The sequence below is a fragment of the Alexandromys fortis genome, unplaced genomic scaffold (assembly GCF_014885135.2).
Source record: "Alexandromys fortis isolate MF-2015 unplaced genomic scaffold, M_Fortis_MF-2015_v1.1 scaffold_107, whole genome shotgun sequence".
In the NCBI taxonomy this organism is placed as follows: domain Eukaryota; kingdom Metazoa; phylum Chordata; class Mammalia; order Rodentia; family Cricetidae; genus Alexandromys; species Alexandromys fortis.
In genome coordinates, this window is record NW_026067987.1 from 4,965,445 (window position 1) to 4,984,723 (window position 19,279).

The window sequence follows — 19,279 nt, forward strand, 5'->3', positions numbered from 1 at the left end:
GCGTGTAAAGGCAAAAAAAAAAATCTAAGGCAGTTAGTTCTTTCTCTAATAGTTACACAAAAGAAGTCATTTTCATGGTCTTTTCCAGTCTTTGCCCAAGAAACATTTTATGTGTATAGTGGGGATTAAACCTCAGACCTTGAATATGCCAAGCAAACACTCTGTCTCTACATCAACCTATGAATGCCTTTAATTCCCGACCACAATGGACTGTGACTTAAACTGGAGGATGAAATAAATCCTTCCTCCCCTAGTTGGTTTTATCAGAGTATTCTATCATGGAACAGAAAAAGAAACTGAGATACTATCTTACTCATCCATTTCCAATACAGTACAGGGCCCCTCACTGGAGGACTCTTGATGATTAACACATGCAACAACATGAATTCCTGTGCATCATCATGCTAGTGCGCATATTCTTCACCTACATCTTTATATTTCAAAAAGTGGGCTCTTTCTTATTATCGGTCCCTTTGTTTGAACTACTTTCACTTTCCATAGTACCCATATTGCTGCTAAAAATGACTTTAAGATGATTATTCGGATTCCATAATAGAAAAAAATAGCATCTTGTATGCAGAAAGGAATGCAAATGGAGAAACTGTAACGAAAGTGTGCGTCATTGAGGGAATATCTGTAGTTCTGTATTTCCTTATGAATTAACGTTCAAGTGCTTTGAATGATGTAAGAAAAAAAGGAAACCACAAGTATACAACTTTATCAATTTTTTATGAGCACATGTGAGGGGTTCTTTATAACATGCTGTATTGGTTTCTCAAGGCTAGGACTACAACTTACTAGAAATAATGCTTTAAACGATAAAATTGTATTCTCCCTTGATTTCAGGAAGGTAGCACCAGTTTCATTGAGCTGAAATCCAGATGTTGACAAGACTGAGCTCACTCTGGAATCTACTCCTTTCTTCTTCCAGCTTCTGGAATTCCTTTGCCTTTGCTTGCATCATCTTCATCCCCTAGGCTAACTCCTCTGTCTTTCTGTCATCCTTTCCTTTGTTGTGTGTTAAATCCTGCCCTCCGTTCTTTTCATAAAGGCATTGATGATGCCCACCCAAATTTTCAAGGCTGATGTCTTCATCATTAGCTTGCTAGTATTTACAAAGGCCCCTCTTCCAAGCATGATGCTCTGGTCCCATGGATTAGAATGTAACATGTTTGGGATCACCATTCATCTGATGTACATGACAAATGATGCATCTAGGGCCAGGGAACTTCCCCATTTATAATAACAGGTATAACAAAGCTTCGTGGAACTAATTTGTGTCAGTATCTTCATAATGCTCCCGGAGGAAATAAAAAAATAAAGTATCAGAAACAAAACTCACAGAATAGCTATCAGTAGCACAAAACAAAATCAGGGGGATAATAAAGGAGAGAAACTAGAACTTTTTTTTTTCTTTTTAAATAATAACTTAGAGTAAAACCCATATTAAAATACTTGACACTGAGAACTCAGAGAGGAAAACAGTTTGAAAAGGTTGGATTTCCTGTATCAGAACTTTTGTAGGAACCTGCTCCTTCTTCATCCCTGGGAACTCTGAAGGACCCACTTCCTTCCTCCCCTGTATCCCTTTGTGTTCAACATCAATACTAGGAGACTCTGCCTGGGATTCAGGGGACCTGGGAATCAGGTAGGGTATTGTCCCTCTTCTTCTTTCCTTGGTTGTGAATTCTCCAGTTTCGATCCCAGTAGACCTCTTACAGGGGCTTGTCTTCCCTCTTCACCTTTATCTCACTGAACCTGAAAGCAACACACCCAGTTTTCATCTTTCTGTGGACCCTCCAGCCTCCCCCCTTCTAGCCCATTCCCACCCTTTCCCATCAGTCCTTTAAAGTCAGTCTTTAAGGGACACTTTCTTCCTGGGACTTCTAGTGGCCACAACTGGCAGGGGCTCAAAAGCTCTTCTTACTGGGTGACTCACAGCCATCACAGTCCCCTGAGATTCAGAGAGGGCCAAAGAGACCAAAGAATGAAATAATCTGCCCAACAAAGATAGCCAGGTTTCAACACCTAAAATTACAATCCTCCCCAACCCAGATGCCTAGACATCAGCATAATAATGCAATCAGCGACAGCCAGGACAACATCTCCACAACCCCGTAACCCCAATGCAGCAGGCCCTGAGAAGTGCAGTCTAGCTGAAGCACAAGATAAGGACTTCAAAAGTAGCTCTTATGAATATGTTCAAGGACTTTAACGAGGATAGGAATGAATCAATTAATTCTGTGAAAACACATTCGAACAATGGAATGAAGTTATGAAAACACTTCAAGATATGAAAATAGAAATAGAATTATTAAAGAAAGCCAAAACTGAATTAAAACCGAAAATGAAAAATTTAGGAAGTCACTTTGGCTGGGGAAGCTAACTGCACACCTTCACCTCTTACACTGCCTCTCCTCCAAATCCATCCTCCCAAAAGGATGGATCATTACTAGCACTTCAGAGCACCTGCTGAGGCCTACTTTCCTGTATCTCCAATGGATCATACAGGTTCTTCCCTCCTAACTTCCCTCCTCCCCACTTTACCCCAACCCCCAACCCCAGGAGGCAAGCCCTGGGAACTTGCAAGCTATCCCAGCCAGAAAAGCAGGTAAGTTAACTGCAGACCTTCGCCTCTTCCTCCTCTCCTCCAGTTCCCCAGTATCATCTCCAGCTTTGTGGTAGACCATCCTGCTGGGGCCTTTCATCCTTCTGTCTTCATTCCAAGGGGACTAGAACAGATGCTGGCAGAACATCCTCCTTTTCTTTCTTCTGTGGACTCTGTCATCACCCCACCCCAGCAATTTCTATTCCTAAGTGTCAGTGCCCAATAACTAGAGGCATATTTAACCTGGAACACTTATCAAGATCCCAGAAGAATTTCCTACCAGGCGTCACACACCAACACACCAGCTACACTCTCAGAAGGTCTAGAGAGGGAAACAGAAACCAAGCAACGAAACACCCACCCAATAAAGACAAGTGGTGTAGGAGATTATTCTGTTCATGTGTTGCTTTCACTGGTTAATGAATAAAGAAACTGCCTTGGCCTAGTTGATAGGGCAGAACTTAGGTAGGTGGAGAAAACAGAACTGAATGCTGGGAGGAAGAATAGCATAGTCAGAGGGAAGCCATGGATCCTCTGCCTGAGATGGATGCTGGTTAGTATCTCTGGTAAGCCACAGCCACATGGTGATACACAGATTAATGGAGATGAGTTGAACTAATATGTAAGAGTTAGCCAATAAGAAGTTAGAGCTAATGGCCAAGCGGTGTTTTAATTATTACAGTTTCTGTGTGGTTATTTTGGGTATAAGCTAGCTGGGCAGCTGGGACAAACAAGTGGCCTCTTTCTTACAACAGACAAGACCAGATACTAGAACCTAGAATTATAGTCTTACCAAACCCAGACTCCTAAATGCCAGCACTAAGACACTATCAATAACAGCCAAGGCACTATGTCTCCATTAGAGTCCAGCAACCCTACCACAGCATTGCTGAGTATCACAACATAGCTGAAGCACAAGAAAAAGAACTTAAAACAGCCTATATTTTAAAAGTAAGCACTACTTAAAGAGGAAATGAATAAATCGCTTAAGAAATCTTTGAAAATACAAACAGTAGAAGGAAATGAATAAAATAGTTCAAGATCTAAAAGTAGAAATAAATAGATCAACAAAGAAAATACAAACTAAGGGAAATCCGGGAATAAATTTAGGAACTAGAACAAGAAGCTCAAATGTAAGCCTTACTCACAGAATCCAAGATTGGAAGAAAGACTCTCATGCATTGAAAACAAATTAGAAGAAATGGATACCTCAGTCAAACAGAATATTAAATCTAAAAAACTCCTGGCACAAAAGGGTCACTATGAAAACACTAAGGGTGATGTGGGATTTCCATCTGTATGTTGTGAATACCATTGGTTAATAAAGAAACTGTCTTGTGCCTGTAATAGGGTAGAGTAGAGCTAGGTGGGGAAAACTAAACTGAATGCTGGAAGAGAGGAGGCAGAGTTAGAGAGAATCCATGGAGCCGCTGTAGGAGACAGACGTGCTGAAACTTTGCTGGTAGGCCACGACTTCATGGTGATGCCCAGATTAATGGAGATGGATTAAATTAAGATGTAAGAGTTAGCCAATAAGAAGCTAGAGCTAATGAGCCCAGTATTGATTTAAATAATATGGTTTCTGTGTGATTATTTCAGGTCTGAGGTACTGGGCAGCCAGGAAACAAACTAACAGCCTCCTTACAATATAAGGGAAGATGATAAACTGGTGTACTTTTTAGAAAAGGACATGGAATAGATAACTATGAATGGATGGGATCAGGGAATGGACCAGGATGATTAAATTGGGAGAGGAAGAGAAGAAGGAGATGAGAGAGAGAGAGAGAGAGAGAGAGAGAGAGAGAGAGAGAGAGAGAGAAGAGAGAGAGAGAGAGAGAGAGAGAGAGAGAGAATATACAGGAAGAGACAACTAAATTTACAGGACATTCGAGGAGTAATATGAAAACCAAATACATTAGAAACTTCCTAAAATATATACATATATGAAGACAATATAAATGAAATTATCAAATAATGGGGGACACAGAGCCCTAACTGGCCATCTTTTGTCATCAAATGAAATTTTCAGTACTAGGATTAGGATACATTTAATTGAGTTTTTGGCCAAATGGGTCCCATGGGAACCTCCAAACAACCCAGGCTGTTGCTAAGATTATAGACTTCTCTCTACAAACTGACAGAAAGGCCCATTGCTGAAGACAACTCCTACACAACTCATTAAACATGATGGTGTCAAGTTGGTGCCTGCACAGAGCCTTCAATGTGTCTTTTGTATAGTAAGAAAGTATAGAGCATCAATATAGAGCATTTTTAGTGTATTAAGGTACTCTGCAAACCACTAAAAGAGAAACATAAACATCAACGCGGCCATAAAACCTTTGACCTACAATGGTGTTCTACCTGCAAGATATGTTAGGACAATATTGGCACAAAATTTGTAGAAGTAATCAACCAATATCTGATTTAACTTAAGGCCCGCTCCAGTGTAACACATGGCCCAATACTGCCTGGGTGACCCAAAACCTGACACTAGATAGTTGAGGGACATAGGGTCAAACCAAATGTTGTTCAAAAAATTATGAATAAAATGACTCCTAATGGCATTATGTTATACTCATTGATCAGTGCCTTGCTCAGCCATCATCAGAAAAACTTCCTCCTGCAGGAGATGGGAATAAATACAGAAACCCATAGGTGGATATTAGGCAAAGTTAGAGACCTTGGAACACTCAGTCCTAAATGGGATGTCTCCATCAAATCCCTTCACTTAGGGGTCAGGGAAAGGAGACAGAAAACTTTCTTGGCAACCAATTAGTTTTCCTTCTATGGATTACCTGCTCTGAAAACTTCATACAGATGAAATCCCATGATATACAGTCTGTTGTACTTGGCTTCTTTTACTTAACATAATTTTCTTCAAGATTTATCTGCATTGTTGTATGACAGGACCTCACCCCTTTTACAGATGACTATGACTGAATGTGGTATGGACATGGGGTATTCACACTTGTGGAGTTTGATGATTAATGTTGCGTTGAGTATATATGCGTCTGTGTTGTTAGTTCTGTTGAATGTGGAACTGCTATGCCACGTAGTCACTATTGAGCTCCTTGGATCTGTCAAATTATTTTTCACAGTGAGTGCATTACATTAACCTAACAATGTGCCAATATGGTAGACTCCAATTTCTTCCATTCCTCAGGAAAAGGAAAAAGAAAAACAGGAAGTCAAGCAAAAACCACAGAGGTAAGTCTCACAGAATACAAGAGACAGAAGAAAGAATCTCAGGCCTTGAATACAAGATAGAAGAGATGGGTACCTTGGGCAAATAAAATGATAAATCTAAAAAAAAAATCCAAATATCCAGGGAATCTTGGATACTATCTTGGACAAATCTAGAAATAATGGGAACAGAAAAAGGAAAAGCAACCCAGGCCATGGGCACAGAAAATATTCTCAACGAAGTCATAGAGGAAAAAATTTCCCTAACCTAAAGAAGGAGAGATGCCAATTGAGGTACAAGAAGCCCACAGAACACCAAATAAACTGGAGAAGAAAATAAAGTCCCTCCCACTCCCCCAGCAATAATATCAAAAACAGTACATTTACAGAACAGAGAAAGAGTATTAAAAACTTCAAGGTAAAAAGACCAAGTTACATATAAAGGCAGACCCAATAGAATAACACCTGACTTTTCAATGGAGACTCTGAAAGTCAGAAAGGCCTAAGCAGATGTTCTACAGATTCTCAGAGACCATGAATGGCAGCTCAGGCTACTATAGCCAGCAAAACTTGTGATCACAATAGCTGGAGAAAATCAAGCATTCCATGACAATACCAAATTTAATCAGTATTTATCTACAAATCCACCTCTACAGAAGGTGCTAGAAGGAAAACTTCAACATGAAAAAGTTAACCACACCAAAAAAAAAAAAAAACACAGAATAAATAACCTCTGACCAGAAAATCAAATCAAAAGGTGAGAAAAAACCCGCCTCATAGCAAAATAATGGAAATTAACAAAACACAGATCATTGATATCTCTCAACACCAGTGGTCTCAATTTCTTAATAAAAGACACAAACTAATAGATTGTATTAAAAATCATAATCTATCCTTCTGCTACATCAAGAAGCACATCTCACTATCAAGGATAAACATCATATTAGGGTAAAAGGATGGAAGAAGAAATTCTAAGAGAGCGGACCCAAGAAGCAAGTCAGTGTAGCCATTTTAATATCTGACACAATAAACTTCAATCTAAAAATAGTAAAAAAGAATAGGGAAAGATATTACATATTCATCAAAGAAAAAAGTCTACTTAGAGGATATCACAATTCTAAACATTTATGTATTAAACACAAGGATACCCAAGTTCATAAAAGAAGAACTACTATAGCTAAAATCTACCCCATCCCCAGCGATGCATTCTGCAAGGCTGAGCTTCCTAATCTTTCCCAAGAAGTTTCACCATCTGGAAACCGGACATTCAAATGCATGAGTCTATGGGGGCCTTTCTCATTCTACAACCACAGGAATACCTTGGCAATGGGATTTTAACCAGTAGAACACAGCATGAGGAACACTATGCCTATTCTAAAGCTAAGTCTGAAAGGCCTTGTGAACTATTGCTTCCCTGTTCTTTGAGAACAAATACAAGCTAGACTAACACATGATGAAAAACACGTGGTTCAGTGACAATTAGTTCAGACTGCAACCTTGATCTTCTGACACTAGGCAAAGGAGTGAGGCAGCCTTTAACCACCTAGCTCCCAGCCAATCATCAGCCAGTCACATATACATGCACAAGACCAGCAAGAATAGGAAAATCTGTCCCCCATTGTCAGAACCTCCCAAGAGATTCACAGACCCATGAGCAATAGCAGAAGTTTATAACTTCAAGCTATTGGGATTTGGAGTAGTTTGTTATATAATAAAAGCTGATAATGCAAATCACCAGCCTTTAATAACTAAGGGAAAATAAATTATTCAAAATGAATTACATTCTAAATATTATTTTAATAAAAGAAGTAAAACAGGCCACGTTGGTCAGTCTGAAATGGAGAGGTGACACATACATTTCCTTTTAGAATGAGGTTAATTATGATAGAGGGGTCTCAAGGCTGTTATCAGGCCTCAAGCTGATGTGGGATTCCCCTCTGTATGCTGTGGATATGTTTTATTACCATTGGTTAATAAAGAAACTGCTCGAGCCTATAGCAAGGCAGAATATAGCCAGGCGGGAGAGACATATAGAGAGAGTAGGTGGAGTAAAAGAGATGTCATGTAGCTGCTGAAGAAGACAGATGCTGTAAATTTACTGGTAGGCCACAGCCTTGTGGTGACATACAGATTAATAGAAACGGGTTCATTCAAGATGTAAGAGCTAGCTAGAAATATGCCTGAGTCATTGGCCAAGCAGTGTTGTAATTAATATAGTTTCTGTGTGATTGGGTCAGGAAATGAACGTGCAGCCTTTGCCTACCTCAAGCATCAGATAGAAACATGGATGGAGAGATAATAATCATGCTGGAGCCTTAAAGGTAAGGAGAAACTTCTGGTTAGGCCTAAAAAGGAGTTTCCTGAAGAGTGAGTACGTGGGATTAGAGAGAAAGCTCAGCGTTTTAAGAACAGAGGACCCAGGTTTGCTTCCTAACACCCACATCAAGTGACTCACTACTACTCTTAACTTCAATTTCAAGGGATCTGGTGCCCTCAGGCCTCCAAGAACATCTTCAATGCATGAGGAACACAAAAACTCACACAGGCATACATGGATACATATAAATAAAAATAAGTCTGTTGTTAAAAATTTGAGAGAGGGGAGGGAGGGAGGGGGAGAGAGAGAGGGAGGGAGAGAGAGAACAGTTATATCTGTTCCATAAATTCATAGTCAAGATATATATATATAGTGGATGACAATGTCTACAGCAGAATCTTGTAAGACTGAGGCTACAGACAGCAACTTAACCAAACGTCTATGATCTAAAACAGTTAGAAGGAGGAAGTTAGCCAGCATAGAAAATGAGCTTCTAGAGGAGGAAGCATCGAAGACTGGCGGGGACGGCAGAGACAAGCACTCAGAAAGCCCCAGAGAGGAGCTGGACCTCTCACTGCTGGGTTTCCCTACAGCCTGGTAACTGTCAATTTTCTTCCAAGAGATGCAAGAGATTGCTTGGATCATCTTCACAGTACTTCATCTTCCTTTTATTCGAGACAGCTCTGTAGAACCAAACCACCCCTGTAGATCTGAGAGATTCCTTGTTTAGAAATGTCTTGGGTTCTTCGCTGGGGAAAGCAATTGCATGACATAATGAAGGTAAACAGATATTTTTGCCACTGTTGTGGTTCTTGATACAACAGCTTTTAAGACTATTGGGACCTCTTAGGTGATACTTTTTTTTTTTTTAAGGTAGGGTCTCTAAACATTGTTGGTCTCAAACTCACTGTGTAGCCAAAGGTGACCTTGAGCTTTGGATGCTTTGGGGTGTGTAGCCTCATAGAGTGAGGGTATGATAGGCTTCCGACAATTGTACTTAGATTTTTTTTATATGTTGATGAAATGACTTGCATCGGAGTCTCTACAAAACTTCATTGTTGGTCAGACTTGCTAATCTTATAATCAGAAGCAGAAACTCTTTTTGTCCTACCCCACAGGAAGGGGCTGGGGATTGAGTTTATTACCATTGGCCAATGACGTAATCAATCTTAGTCACACACCTTTAAATAAAGTCTCTAGCTGGGCATGCCTTTAATTCCAGCACTGGAGAGGCAGAGGCAGGCAGATCTCTGTGAGCTCAAGGTCAACCTGGTCTACAAGAGCTAGTTCCAGGACGGACACCAAAGCTACACAGAGAAACTTTGTCTCAAAAAACAAAACAAACAAACAAACAAAATCTCTAAAATTACAGATTTGGGAAGCTTTCAGGGTGGGAAACACAGTTGTGTGTTGAATATATGGCATGCCCCAACTTCATATACATAGACACACATGCTCAGAACGTCTCCCTTATCTGTCTTCACTGGGATTCCCACCTGCGTTCTTTGTCATACATTTGTTGGACCAAGGTAAATGGTGATTTGAGTCAGGCGAACTGCTATGGCAAATTCTCAGATCTGAGGCTGGGGTTATGGGAGCCCCTGGTTTCCAACCTGTGGGTCAGAGGCTTGGCATCCGAAATGGTAGAAACATTGGGGCACTCAGCCCTTAACTTGTGGGATATTGACACTGACTTTGCTGAATTACTGAATGTTGAGAGTTAGAAGCGAGGTTGGTTTCCCACACTTGGTGTCAGGAAGGTTTTGCGTATAGGAGAACCTTCTTTTAAGGAAATGGAAAGAAAGAGTTGTAAAAGCAAAGAATTTTTGACTGGGAGATGAGGGCTTGAAAGTAAGATTTGAAGATAGCAACAGCTTTGGGTACTCAAAGGAAGAAGAACTGCAAATGAGAGTCGTTAGTGAGTGCCCGGAGAAGTTAGAAGGGGCTGCTTCTCAGTGATGGACAGAATACTGAAAAGAAACGCATACTTTTCAAAGGCATTTCTGCCTATTGTGATCTCACCTGAGACACCGTGTTAGAAAGTAATGTGGGCCAGTTCCAACAGGATTGCTGATACTGCTTTCACTACAGATTTAGTTTTTCTCATGGAACAAGTTACTGTTAAACACCAAGCGCTGAGCTACATTACCAATTTCTAAATTGAAATTTGAATGTATTTAAGCCAGTCTCTGACTTGAGGGGCAGCCATAATGTTCATATCTCCAAGAAGCCCACCTTAGGCCTGGCACACTTTTTAGGCACTTTCCTGTGCCTGGCACTGTGCTAGGGGGCCAAAAGCCAGCAGACTGGCTAGCCATAGATAGTCAATCCCCGCTCTCATGCCGCTCGTGGAGATGGACACCACAGACCAAGCAGGAAAATGGAGAAAATTTACCTCTTCTGATGAGGTACTGTGCACAGGAACACAGAGGTGAGGGCGGGGCTCACTGCAGATAAAATATGGAGGTCTCACTGAAGAAGAGAGAGAGAGAGCTGAGTGCAATCTCTTTATTGTATTCTCCATGACTTGATGCAATTTGAGCATCACAAAAAATTAATAACCATCTCCGATTGCCTTCATAATTAGGAACATCAATATCATTCTTTCACATACTTTACATATTTTTCATATTCTATCTATCTATCTATCTATCTATCTATCTATCTATCTATCTATCTATCTATCCTCTATTTCTTTTTGAGACAGGGTCTCTTTATTATGTCGTTCTGGCTGTCCTGGAACTCGCTATGTAGAGTGGACCAGCCTGGCCTCAAACTACAAGGATCCATCTGCCTCTGCCTCCCAAGTGCTAGTGTTGGGATTAAAGACACTAGAAAAACACAATTTACCTAGTGATGATCTCCCCTGTGGATTTTTATCTGGTTTTAACAGTTCTATTTTCTTCTGAATTTCTTCTTCGACTCATGTACCTGTCTTTAAGGTAAGAGGCTCAACTAGAGTTTTACCCCAGGAATAGTATTTTTATTTCTTTTTCTTTCCTCACATTCCTAAAACTATTGTTTTTTTTTTTTTTTGTTTTTGTTTGTGTTTTTGTTTAAAGAGATCTCAGGCCCTATGGTGGGTGATGGGTACAAAACCAAGTTAGGTATTCTAACTCTGTTGTTCTAAAAGATAGTGCTCCCGCTCCCTGTCCTCCCCACCTTTGCTCCCCGCTCTGCACCGGGTGGAGGAGTGGGGGTGGGGTAGGGCTCCACCCTGGTTGAGGTGGTTAACTGGGAGATAAAAGGCTAGAGCCAGCCTACATCTAAAGAGCAGAGACCATGTGGAGCTAAGACTGTCGGAGGGAGATGGCCTACTCAGACTCAAAAATGCCGCTGCATGCTCGCTTCAACAGTTTCCACAGGCAGAGCTAGAATTCGAAAGAACGGGTGCTAAGCTGAGAAAAGATGCTCTGCTGGCCAGCTGTGCTCAGCTTCCGCGTGTCCCTCTGTGCCACAATGACCTAGAACCTTCCCTGAACCTGAGTGTGTCTGCAACTGGACATGCAGCAGCTGTTCCGGGACCGCACCCCGAAAGGGACCGAAATTACTGCAGGCTTTCAGGCTGGGAACCCAAGCCTCCTTCCATAAAATCTTTTCCATCTTCCATAAAATTCTCTTCCAGACCGTAAAAACCGGGGTGATCTTTCCCTCCTCCTCCCTCGCTCCTCACCGAAGCGCTCACCCCATGCTCACCCTCATCCCTGGCGTCTACCACTTTCCCACTTCCTGAAGCACAGCGCGCTGAACTGGAACAAGCCCTTCCCACCCGAGTGAGGCAGAAATCTGCTGATCAGGAATGAAGCGGAGGGAATCTCTTGCAAGAGGTGTGAGTCCACGTTGCCCAGAGTTCTTTCTTCCTTAGGAGTCTAAGGAGTCCAGCAGTACCCTGGTCTCTACTCCACCCAGGTCTTAATTCATCGGCTAATAGCTGGAATTTATTTTCTAGAGCGCAAGATGAGCCCCTTACGCGGTCGGGCCACATCCCTAGGACAGAACCGATCTCATATTTCCTGAGGATGTGCGACTTGATTTTCTAGACTGGCAGTTAGGTTCATGTTATCGTAGCATGAATAGAAAACTGAACCAAGTTAGAGCTCAGAACTGATTGATTCTCTTTATCATATTCATTATTAGTCACTCAGTTTGTGTCAGACACTAATGAGAAATTCCTGGAAATCCTTGGTGGGAGAAAGCATGGTGAGAAAAGAGGTGGGAAAAACTTAGAGGCAGGATTCAAGTGTTTGTCTGCTAAACATAGTTGCCAAGACACACACACACACACACACACACACACACACACACACACACACACTTTTGCTCTGCTTTAATGCTTTTTTGCTTCCCTAATTATTCACCTCAAATCCTAGTTCTCAAAGTGTCCCCAGGCCACCAACAGAAGCACAGAAATTACCCAATGGCACCAATTCTCAGACCTCCTACCTGAGACCTCCCGAATCAGTCTATCCTGGAGACCAGCAGAAGCAGCCCAGACTTAAAGGGCGCCTGGGAAGTGTTCGCTAAGGATTAGAGATACATACCCAGTGAATACTAGAACTCTGTTTATTGTTGCTTTTTGGAGTAAGTCTTTGATTCGACTGTGGGCACACCTGCTAAAAGTACACTGATTGGCTTATAAAAATTGTTAATCTTACAAACATTGACAGAGAGAGAGGGAGGGCGGGAGAGAGGGAGGGAGTAGGAGCAAGGGAGAGTGAGTGTCGTTTGCTGCTGCCTTAGGAATCTGAGTCTGAGAACTGTTTGAAGCACTTCATTTCCTTCCAGGTGGCTACAGTAATTTGGTCATTTGCCTGGTCCATCTGAAAGCGCTCTCCCCAAGATCCTTTTTATAGCTTAAATGTCACATGACACTCCTCATCCCTCACTCTGGACTCTTCTGGCTTGAGGCAAAGGTGTCCACTATTCCTGATTTGCAACTACATATAAATTGTGGCACAGGCTGGGTACCAGGTAGTCAGAGAATTGCAGACTTAGGGGAAGATGTGAGAACAAAAGGAATAGGGAAGTTGAACATGGTGAGTGTGGGTATCATTTGCTCTAGAAGGGCTAGTGGCAGAGAGGTGTTTAGGGGGAGAGAGAGAGAGAGAGAGAGAAGGAGAGAGAGAGAGAGAGAGAGAGAGAGAGAGAGAGAGAGAGAGAGAGAGAGAGAGAGAAACACTCATAACACTCACTCCCAGGGAGTTTTTTGAAGTCCAAACTCAGTTATTTGCTCTCCGAACTCTGAATTTGCATTTATCCATCCAGCCTCTAATTCTGGGGACACAACTATGTCCAGACCTAGAGCTCAGCTGAGCCCCTCGATAGGAGAGTTTGGCCCCATCACCCGATGTTAGTTAGCATCATCTTGAGCTCTGTTCTGGATTTTGTGGGAGTCACCTTGATAGACAGTTTTAGACAAATTCCGAGAACGCGGGCAAGAGGTGGAACAGTAACGTGGGGAGGCCAGTGCTGTGGAGAGACACGGTTCAGTCTCTGCAATTAAAACACACCATTTGAGCTTCCTGCCTCAAACACTTTTAGTTTAGATGTACGATAGATAGCCACCTGCCTACTCATACAAGTATTGGATATTTATTTGCTAGGTCCTGTCTTTCACAAAGAGGCCACATGTATTAGAATTTCATTGAGCTGTATTAAAAGCTTGGGCAGTGACTGAGGAGAATACAAATCCAATTATTACTAGCGTTATCATCATTTTTTACTTGCAAGGAAGAGAAGACAGAATCTGGCCCTGTGAAGAAACTGCCCTGAGTGGGACCAGGACTTTGGTTTCTCATAACCTTTCTCCTCAAGTCAAGGCTTCAGATTATAAGTAGGAGGAACAAAGGCTTTAAAAACGTGTGAGTTTGTAATAGAAAAGGAAAGAAACTAGGGTTCTGAGAAGTTGCCAGTGCTACGAGCTCAGAATGTCAAGAATTTACTTGGTTTGTAAAACAAAAACGTGATTAGAAATTTGGGAATGCTTGCCGAGCTAAGGGCACGTGTAAGTGCATCTTGTTGGCGATACCAACCTTCCTTCCCTCTGAATCAGTCCTGGCGAGGACCCTGTCTCTCCTCTCTGAGGTTGGAAGTGAAGGCCTATGTGAGTATGAGCAGGTGGCAACGCCTCAAGTTTGAACTGAGCTCTTGAAAGTCAAGATGGGATGGTTTAGAGGAGTCACCGGACACCTTGAAATACCCTCCATGGCAAGTGTGAAAGCTACGTGGAGAAGAGTCAACAGAAGTGGATGACTTTTGCTTTGGTGGCCCTGTGGCTTCCCTGGAGGGACAAGCCGGAGTGGGGAGAGGTTTCCCGGACCGCTCCTGCTCCGCCCCACGTGGCCTTTGGGGTTGACTGAAGGTGTCAGCGCAGGAGAGGAAGTTATCCTAACGCCAGGTACCAAACCTATCAAATCCAGTTAGAAAAAGAGAAGCGGGCGTGTTGGGAAGGGTGGGGGTGGGGGGGTTGTCGAAAAGAAAGAGCAAGCGAAACGGAAGTTTCAAGGCCTCTGCGAGGGATAACAGTATAAATAACCGAGGGCGTCTTGTAAACACTGCGGTCATAACCCCGAACATTAAACAGCCGCGGTGGCATCTGGCGCAGCGCCGCGGCGGGCTGCTCTAGGGTAGAGGCAGCAGGGTCCCAGGCTCCTCGGCCTCGCCTCTGTGTTTATCTCAACCTAATCTTCCCCAATGGGCTGTTCCTCAGCCTGGAAGATGTTTAAGTTAAGATCCGGCCGCCCTGGCCGGAAGTCTTGGCCGGAGCTGAACGCAAAGGGTAATAACCGCACCTGAAAAGCAGGCTTGCACATTTAGTGTTGCAATTAATGAATTATCAGGAAGAAAGAAGCACGATTATCTTCTGCATTTGGAATTCACATGTAGCTCCAATCCCTCTTCACTGATTTGCAAGCAGGTATTTTTTTAAATCACTGTTGCCCACGGAAAGTTATAAAATTTTCGCAGTTTATTTTCCTGCTCTTCTGAACAGCTATACTGTAAAATAGTGGAGAATTGGGTTTTCTGTTCTTCGTTGTCCTCGGGTCTGTGTGACCGGATGACTGTAATTCTGTTTACTTACTATTTACAGTTATCGTGTTTTTCGTGGGCTTAAAGTAACGGGCAACAACTCTTCAAAAGGTTTTCGGTGGGAAACACGACTTCTCTTTTCCTAGTGGGAATCGGAATTAATCTTTTACTAGAAGCTTGGATTAAATGTTAAGAGAACTATTTTTTTATCATTAAACATCTCCATTCTTTCCACTGTTCTTCACAAAGTTTTTAAAAAGAAATCACACCAATGCCTAGGCTTTTTAGCAATATAAAGAAAGATTTATTTTTGAAAGTAGCAAAACTTGTTTGAAAAAAATATATTTCTTTGAGTGACTTTATAAATGTGACTGTCAAAGTCAGCTATTCTATGATCTACACTTTACAACATATTGTACAAAAGGTACACATTGATAGGCTCTTATTATCTATTTATATATAATATATAATTACATATTGCACTTGGACCAGCCAGGCTCGCAGTCATTCATGGCAGACGTTAATAAAGTTAAATAGATGGGAATCTGTAAGTACAGTTGGTCTCCTTTGGTTTGGAAACGAATCTCCTCGTCGCTGTTAAGTGTTCGCGCGGGGTGTGACGGGGGAGAGGAGCGCTGCAAGGCTGCAGCAGAGACAGGGAGGGGAGGGCAGGGGTCGTCGCCCTCGCTGGCCCACTGCCCCTGGAGCGCAAGGTTCCCAGACTCGCACCTCCAAGGTCAGGACGCGGTGGTTCCACACAAACGGCTCGCGGTCACCACTTCCTTTAAGTCACTCTCAGGCTTGCCGGCCACCATAAAGGGCCACGTCTGCAAGGGAGAAGAGGGCGGAGGAGGTAAGAACTCTTGGACAGGGGGGAGGGGTCAGCCCCGAGCCCTAGTTACCGGAGGGGCACCTGCACAAGGGCTGTGAGCACCGGAGGTCTGCGGTTTACTAGGTGTGTTAATGCCTGGCAGGATAAAGCAAACAGCTTCAGGTGGCGGCGGCGGTGGACTTTTAGAAGTACGGCGATCGAAAGAGGTCCCATTCTGGGTTTTAAGTGAAACCCTTAGAGGAAGCCCAGCCACAGACTCAAGGAAGACACTCTAGGGGTCTGAGCAAGGCCGGTGGGTACGATGGCTATCCCAACTACCGGCTGCAGTTATGGATCCTCTGAGACACTGGTCCAGCATCCAGGCCTTCTCGCTTTTATCGACTCCCGTTTCTCTCCCAATCCAATTCTACCTATGACTACAACTTGAAGTCAGTCAGTATCCCAGGAAGGGTGTGTGCGCTAATAAAAGACATAGTGGCATTTTAACTAAGATCCCTCTATTACGGAGAAAGCAAAGTTCGCCTCTTTCCTTTTTTCTTCCTTTCTTTGGGTTGTCAAATAATAAAAAAAAAGTTTTCTTTGTTTTTTGATACTTAAAGGTGAAAGTAGCAGCAATTACAAATGTTCTGATCGATAATCTCATTCTAGTTTTAGGCTGTAAAAAAAGGCTACTCAACACCCTAAAAAAAATAAACTTTTATTTGGAGGGAAAATATTTTTCCTGGCAAAATGTGTTTTAGCACCCCCTCCCCCAGTTCCCGAGAGCAGCTGAAGGAGACGACTCAGCCCTCTCTGTGAGTGCCCGCCAGAGGGATATCTCAACCTTATCATAGGTAAACAAAGTCCTTAGTAAGGTGGCTCCCCCCCCCCTTAAAGCCTGCACGTTTGAAAATGAAATCAAACGAAAGAGGAAGTTAAAAAAAAATCCTAAACAGTAAAACGCCTCTGAGAGAATTGGTTCAGTAATCAGCATTTGCTTTTCAAAAATTAGGGTCAACTCATGTCCAACGAATTATTGAGGAAAAGCCAAGGCGCTCTTCGTTGTGACTGATCGGACCTATGACTGAAATACTCTTAAGTACTCAAAAGACCTGTGCGGGATTTACTGATTATGTTGACAGTAGCTGGAATTTCTGGGGTTTAAAAATGGTAATCTACTTAGACACGCACCGAATATTTAAGTAGCCGAGGGATTTGCGTGGACAGTTATGGAGGTGGAGGGACATAAATATGTCTGTATTTAATAGTCCTAAATATACTTGGGGACAGAACGGAGTTGGATGTTTACAAGAATCAGAAGGGGAGCTTAAGTTTTGCTCCTAGCTAAAAAAGATAGAGTCAGACGTCTTATGGGTGGCCAGCATCTTGTCAGTTTCACAACAGCGGAAATGGCGCTGGCACCCTACTCGGGGATCCCTCATCTTTGCCAGCTGAATACCCTCGGAAATCCCTTAATGGGGTGCCACGTCAAACCCTTGCACAAATCACTCGCGGGATCTCAGGACTCAGTGCAGAAAGCCAGGGAGCTGCGTGGAGCCCGCGCGAAAGTCCCCAGACGTGGTAGGCCAGCAGTGACCAAGGTGTCAGGGAATCGACCGCTTTCCCAGGCCCAGCGAGCAGCGAGGGAGAACTCACCAGGTTGACTGGGTGAATGTAACCGTTCTCGTACTTGTCGTTGGCCAGGATCTGCCTCAAGTGCGCGATGTAGCTGGACGCCAACCTGAGCGTGTCCAGCTTGGAGAGCTTGGTGTCCGGGGGCACCCAGGGCAGGGTGGTCTTGAGTCTGGAGAAGGCCTTGCTCAGCACCCGCATGCGGGCCCGCTCGCGCGCATTGGCTGCATTGCGCTGGACCTGCTTCCCCTCCTGGCTGACCCCACTCAGTGGGCTCTTCTTGGTGGGCGCCTTCCTCCTCTTGCCCAGGCCACCGCGACCCTTCTGTGGGGACCCGTTCTCACAGTTGGAGCCCTCCTCGGTGCTCTCGTTGGAAGTCACAAACTCCTTGTTGGAGTCCACTTTCAGGGAGTCGCATTCCAGCATCTCCACTTCTTGAAGGTCTTCTACATCACTGAGGGAGCCAGTGGACATGTTTAGAGGGGGTGGGGAAGGAGAGAGAGAGAGAGAGAGAGAGAGAGAGAGAGAGAGAGAGAGAGAGAGAGAGAGAGAGAGAGAGAGAGAGAGAGAGAGAGAGAGAGAGAGAGAGAGAGAGATATTAAAGGGCCTTTAAAGAATGGAGCTGCCACTTCGTGTATTGGGTTCGAGTTGGGATCTGGCAGCCCAGTCTCAGAGCTTCCCCTGGCTGAATTGTGGAAGCGACCACAAGGGAACCTGCGACAGGGAAACCAGCGCTCTATTTCCCCACCCCCGGAGTCCCGGCCTTAATGAAGAGAGAGAGAGAGAGCGCCGAGGAATTTGGTGAACACTAGGAATTTATCTAGGGAATAGAGAGGCGGATCCATGCAGCCCAGGGGAGGGGCCTGGTAGGCCCTACAGACTTCCTAGACCCCTTTCAGAAGCACTGGAGACTCTGAGGCACAGACTCGGGTTTCCAGCAATCCATTGCAATGTGCATGTACCAGTTTCTTTCTTCCATCCTGGACCGAGGGAAGGGAATACTAGCGCTACTCAGCTTGCCCCTGCTCACCTCCTAGGGTCCCCCTTTTCTCTAAGGGAATCTCAACTGATTGTTACTGAGAATCTCAGAAAGATGGCCAGGTCCTTTGCTTCCCCCTAAAGCATCTCGCAGGCAATCCTCCTCCATCAAAATACCAATTAAAATCCAGCTGGCCCTGGCTAAGACCCCATAAGACCACAGGGTTTTACGAAGACTGCATTCCCATGTACTGGGTGATATCAGCAGTCCCAAAGCCCTATCAGTCACGATGAAGAGAGACTTATTTTACCTCGGTCGTGTCCACCGATCCAAATTTTCGAAAAGCAAATGCAGATCACGGAGCCGATTTTTTTTTTTTCCTCAGATGCACTTTACTGTTTCAGTTTTACCTGAGGTAAATTGGGAAAGAAAGCCTTTAGTGGAATCTTTGTGGTACTGGAGAGGAAGAGAAACAAAGAAAAAAAAACCCCTCCATTAATAAACTGTTAATTTGAAGGTACTGGGGAACTGCTAGTGTATAGGAACACATTTGACATGCACATGTACACACACACACACACAGTGCTGGCAGGAGATAAGGAGAGAATGAGAGAGATCATACGATTTTGTGGAGCATATTTTGCTAGCTGAGAATCTTTTCCTAGTGGGATAAAAACTTTTGTGCAAATTCTTGCCAGACATTCATTCCACAGGGTCTTA

At 43.5% G+C, this 19,279-nt stretch overlaps 1 protein-coding gene across 1 annotated transcript; it reads right to left on the reverse strand.

The window, feature by feature from the left end:
• Positions 1-15,413: 15,413 nt before the first annotated feature.
• On the reverse strand, positions 15,414-18,381 carry Tcf21 (transcription factor 21). The gene is made up of 2 exons (XM_050159500.1): positions 17,605-18,381; positions 15,414-15,964 (listed from the first exon to the last, which is right to left on the reverse strand). The coding sequence occupies exons 1-2, from the start codon at positions 18,052-18,054 to the stop codon at positions 15,875-15,877; spliced, it is 540 nt and encodes a 179-aa protein (XP_050015457.1). The 5' UTR covers positions 18,055-18,381; the 3' UTR covers positions 15,414-15,874.
• Positions 18,382-19,279: the final 898 nt, after the last annotated feature.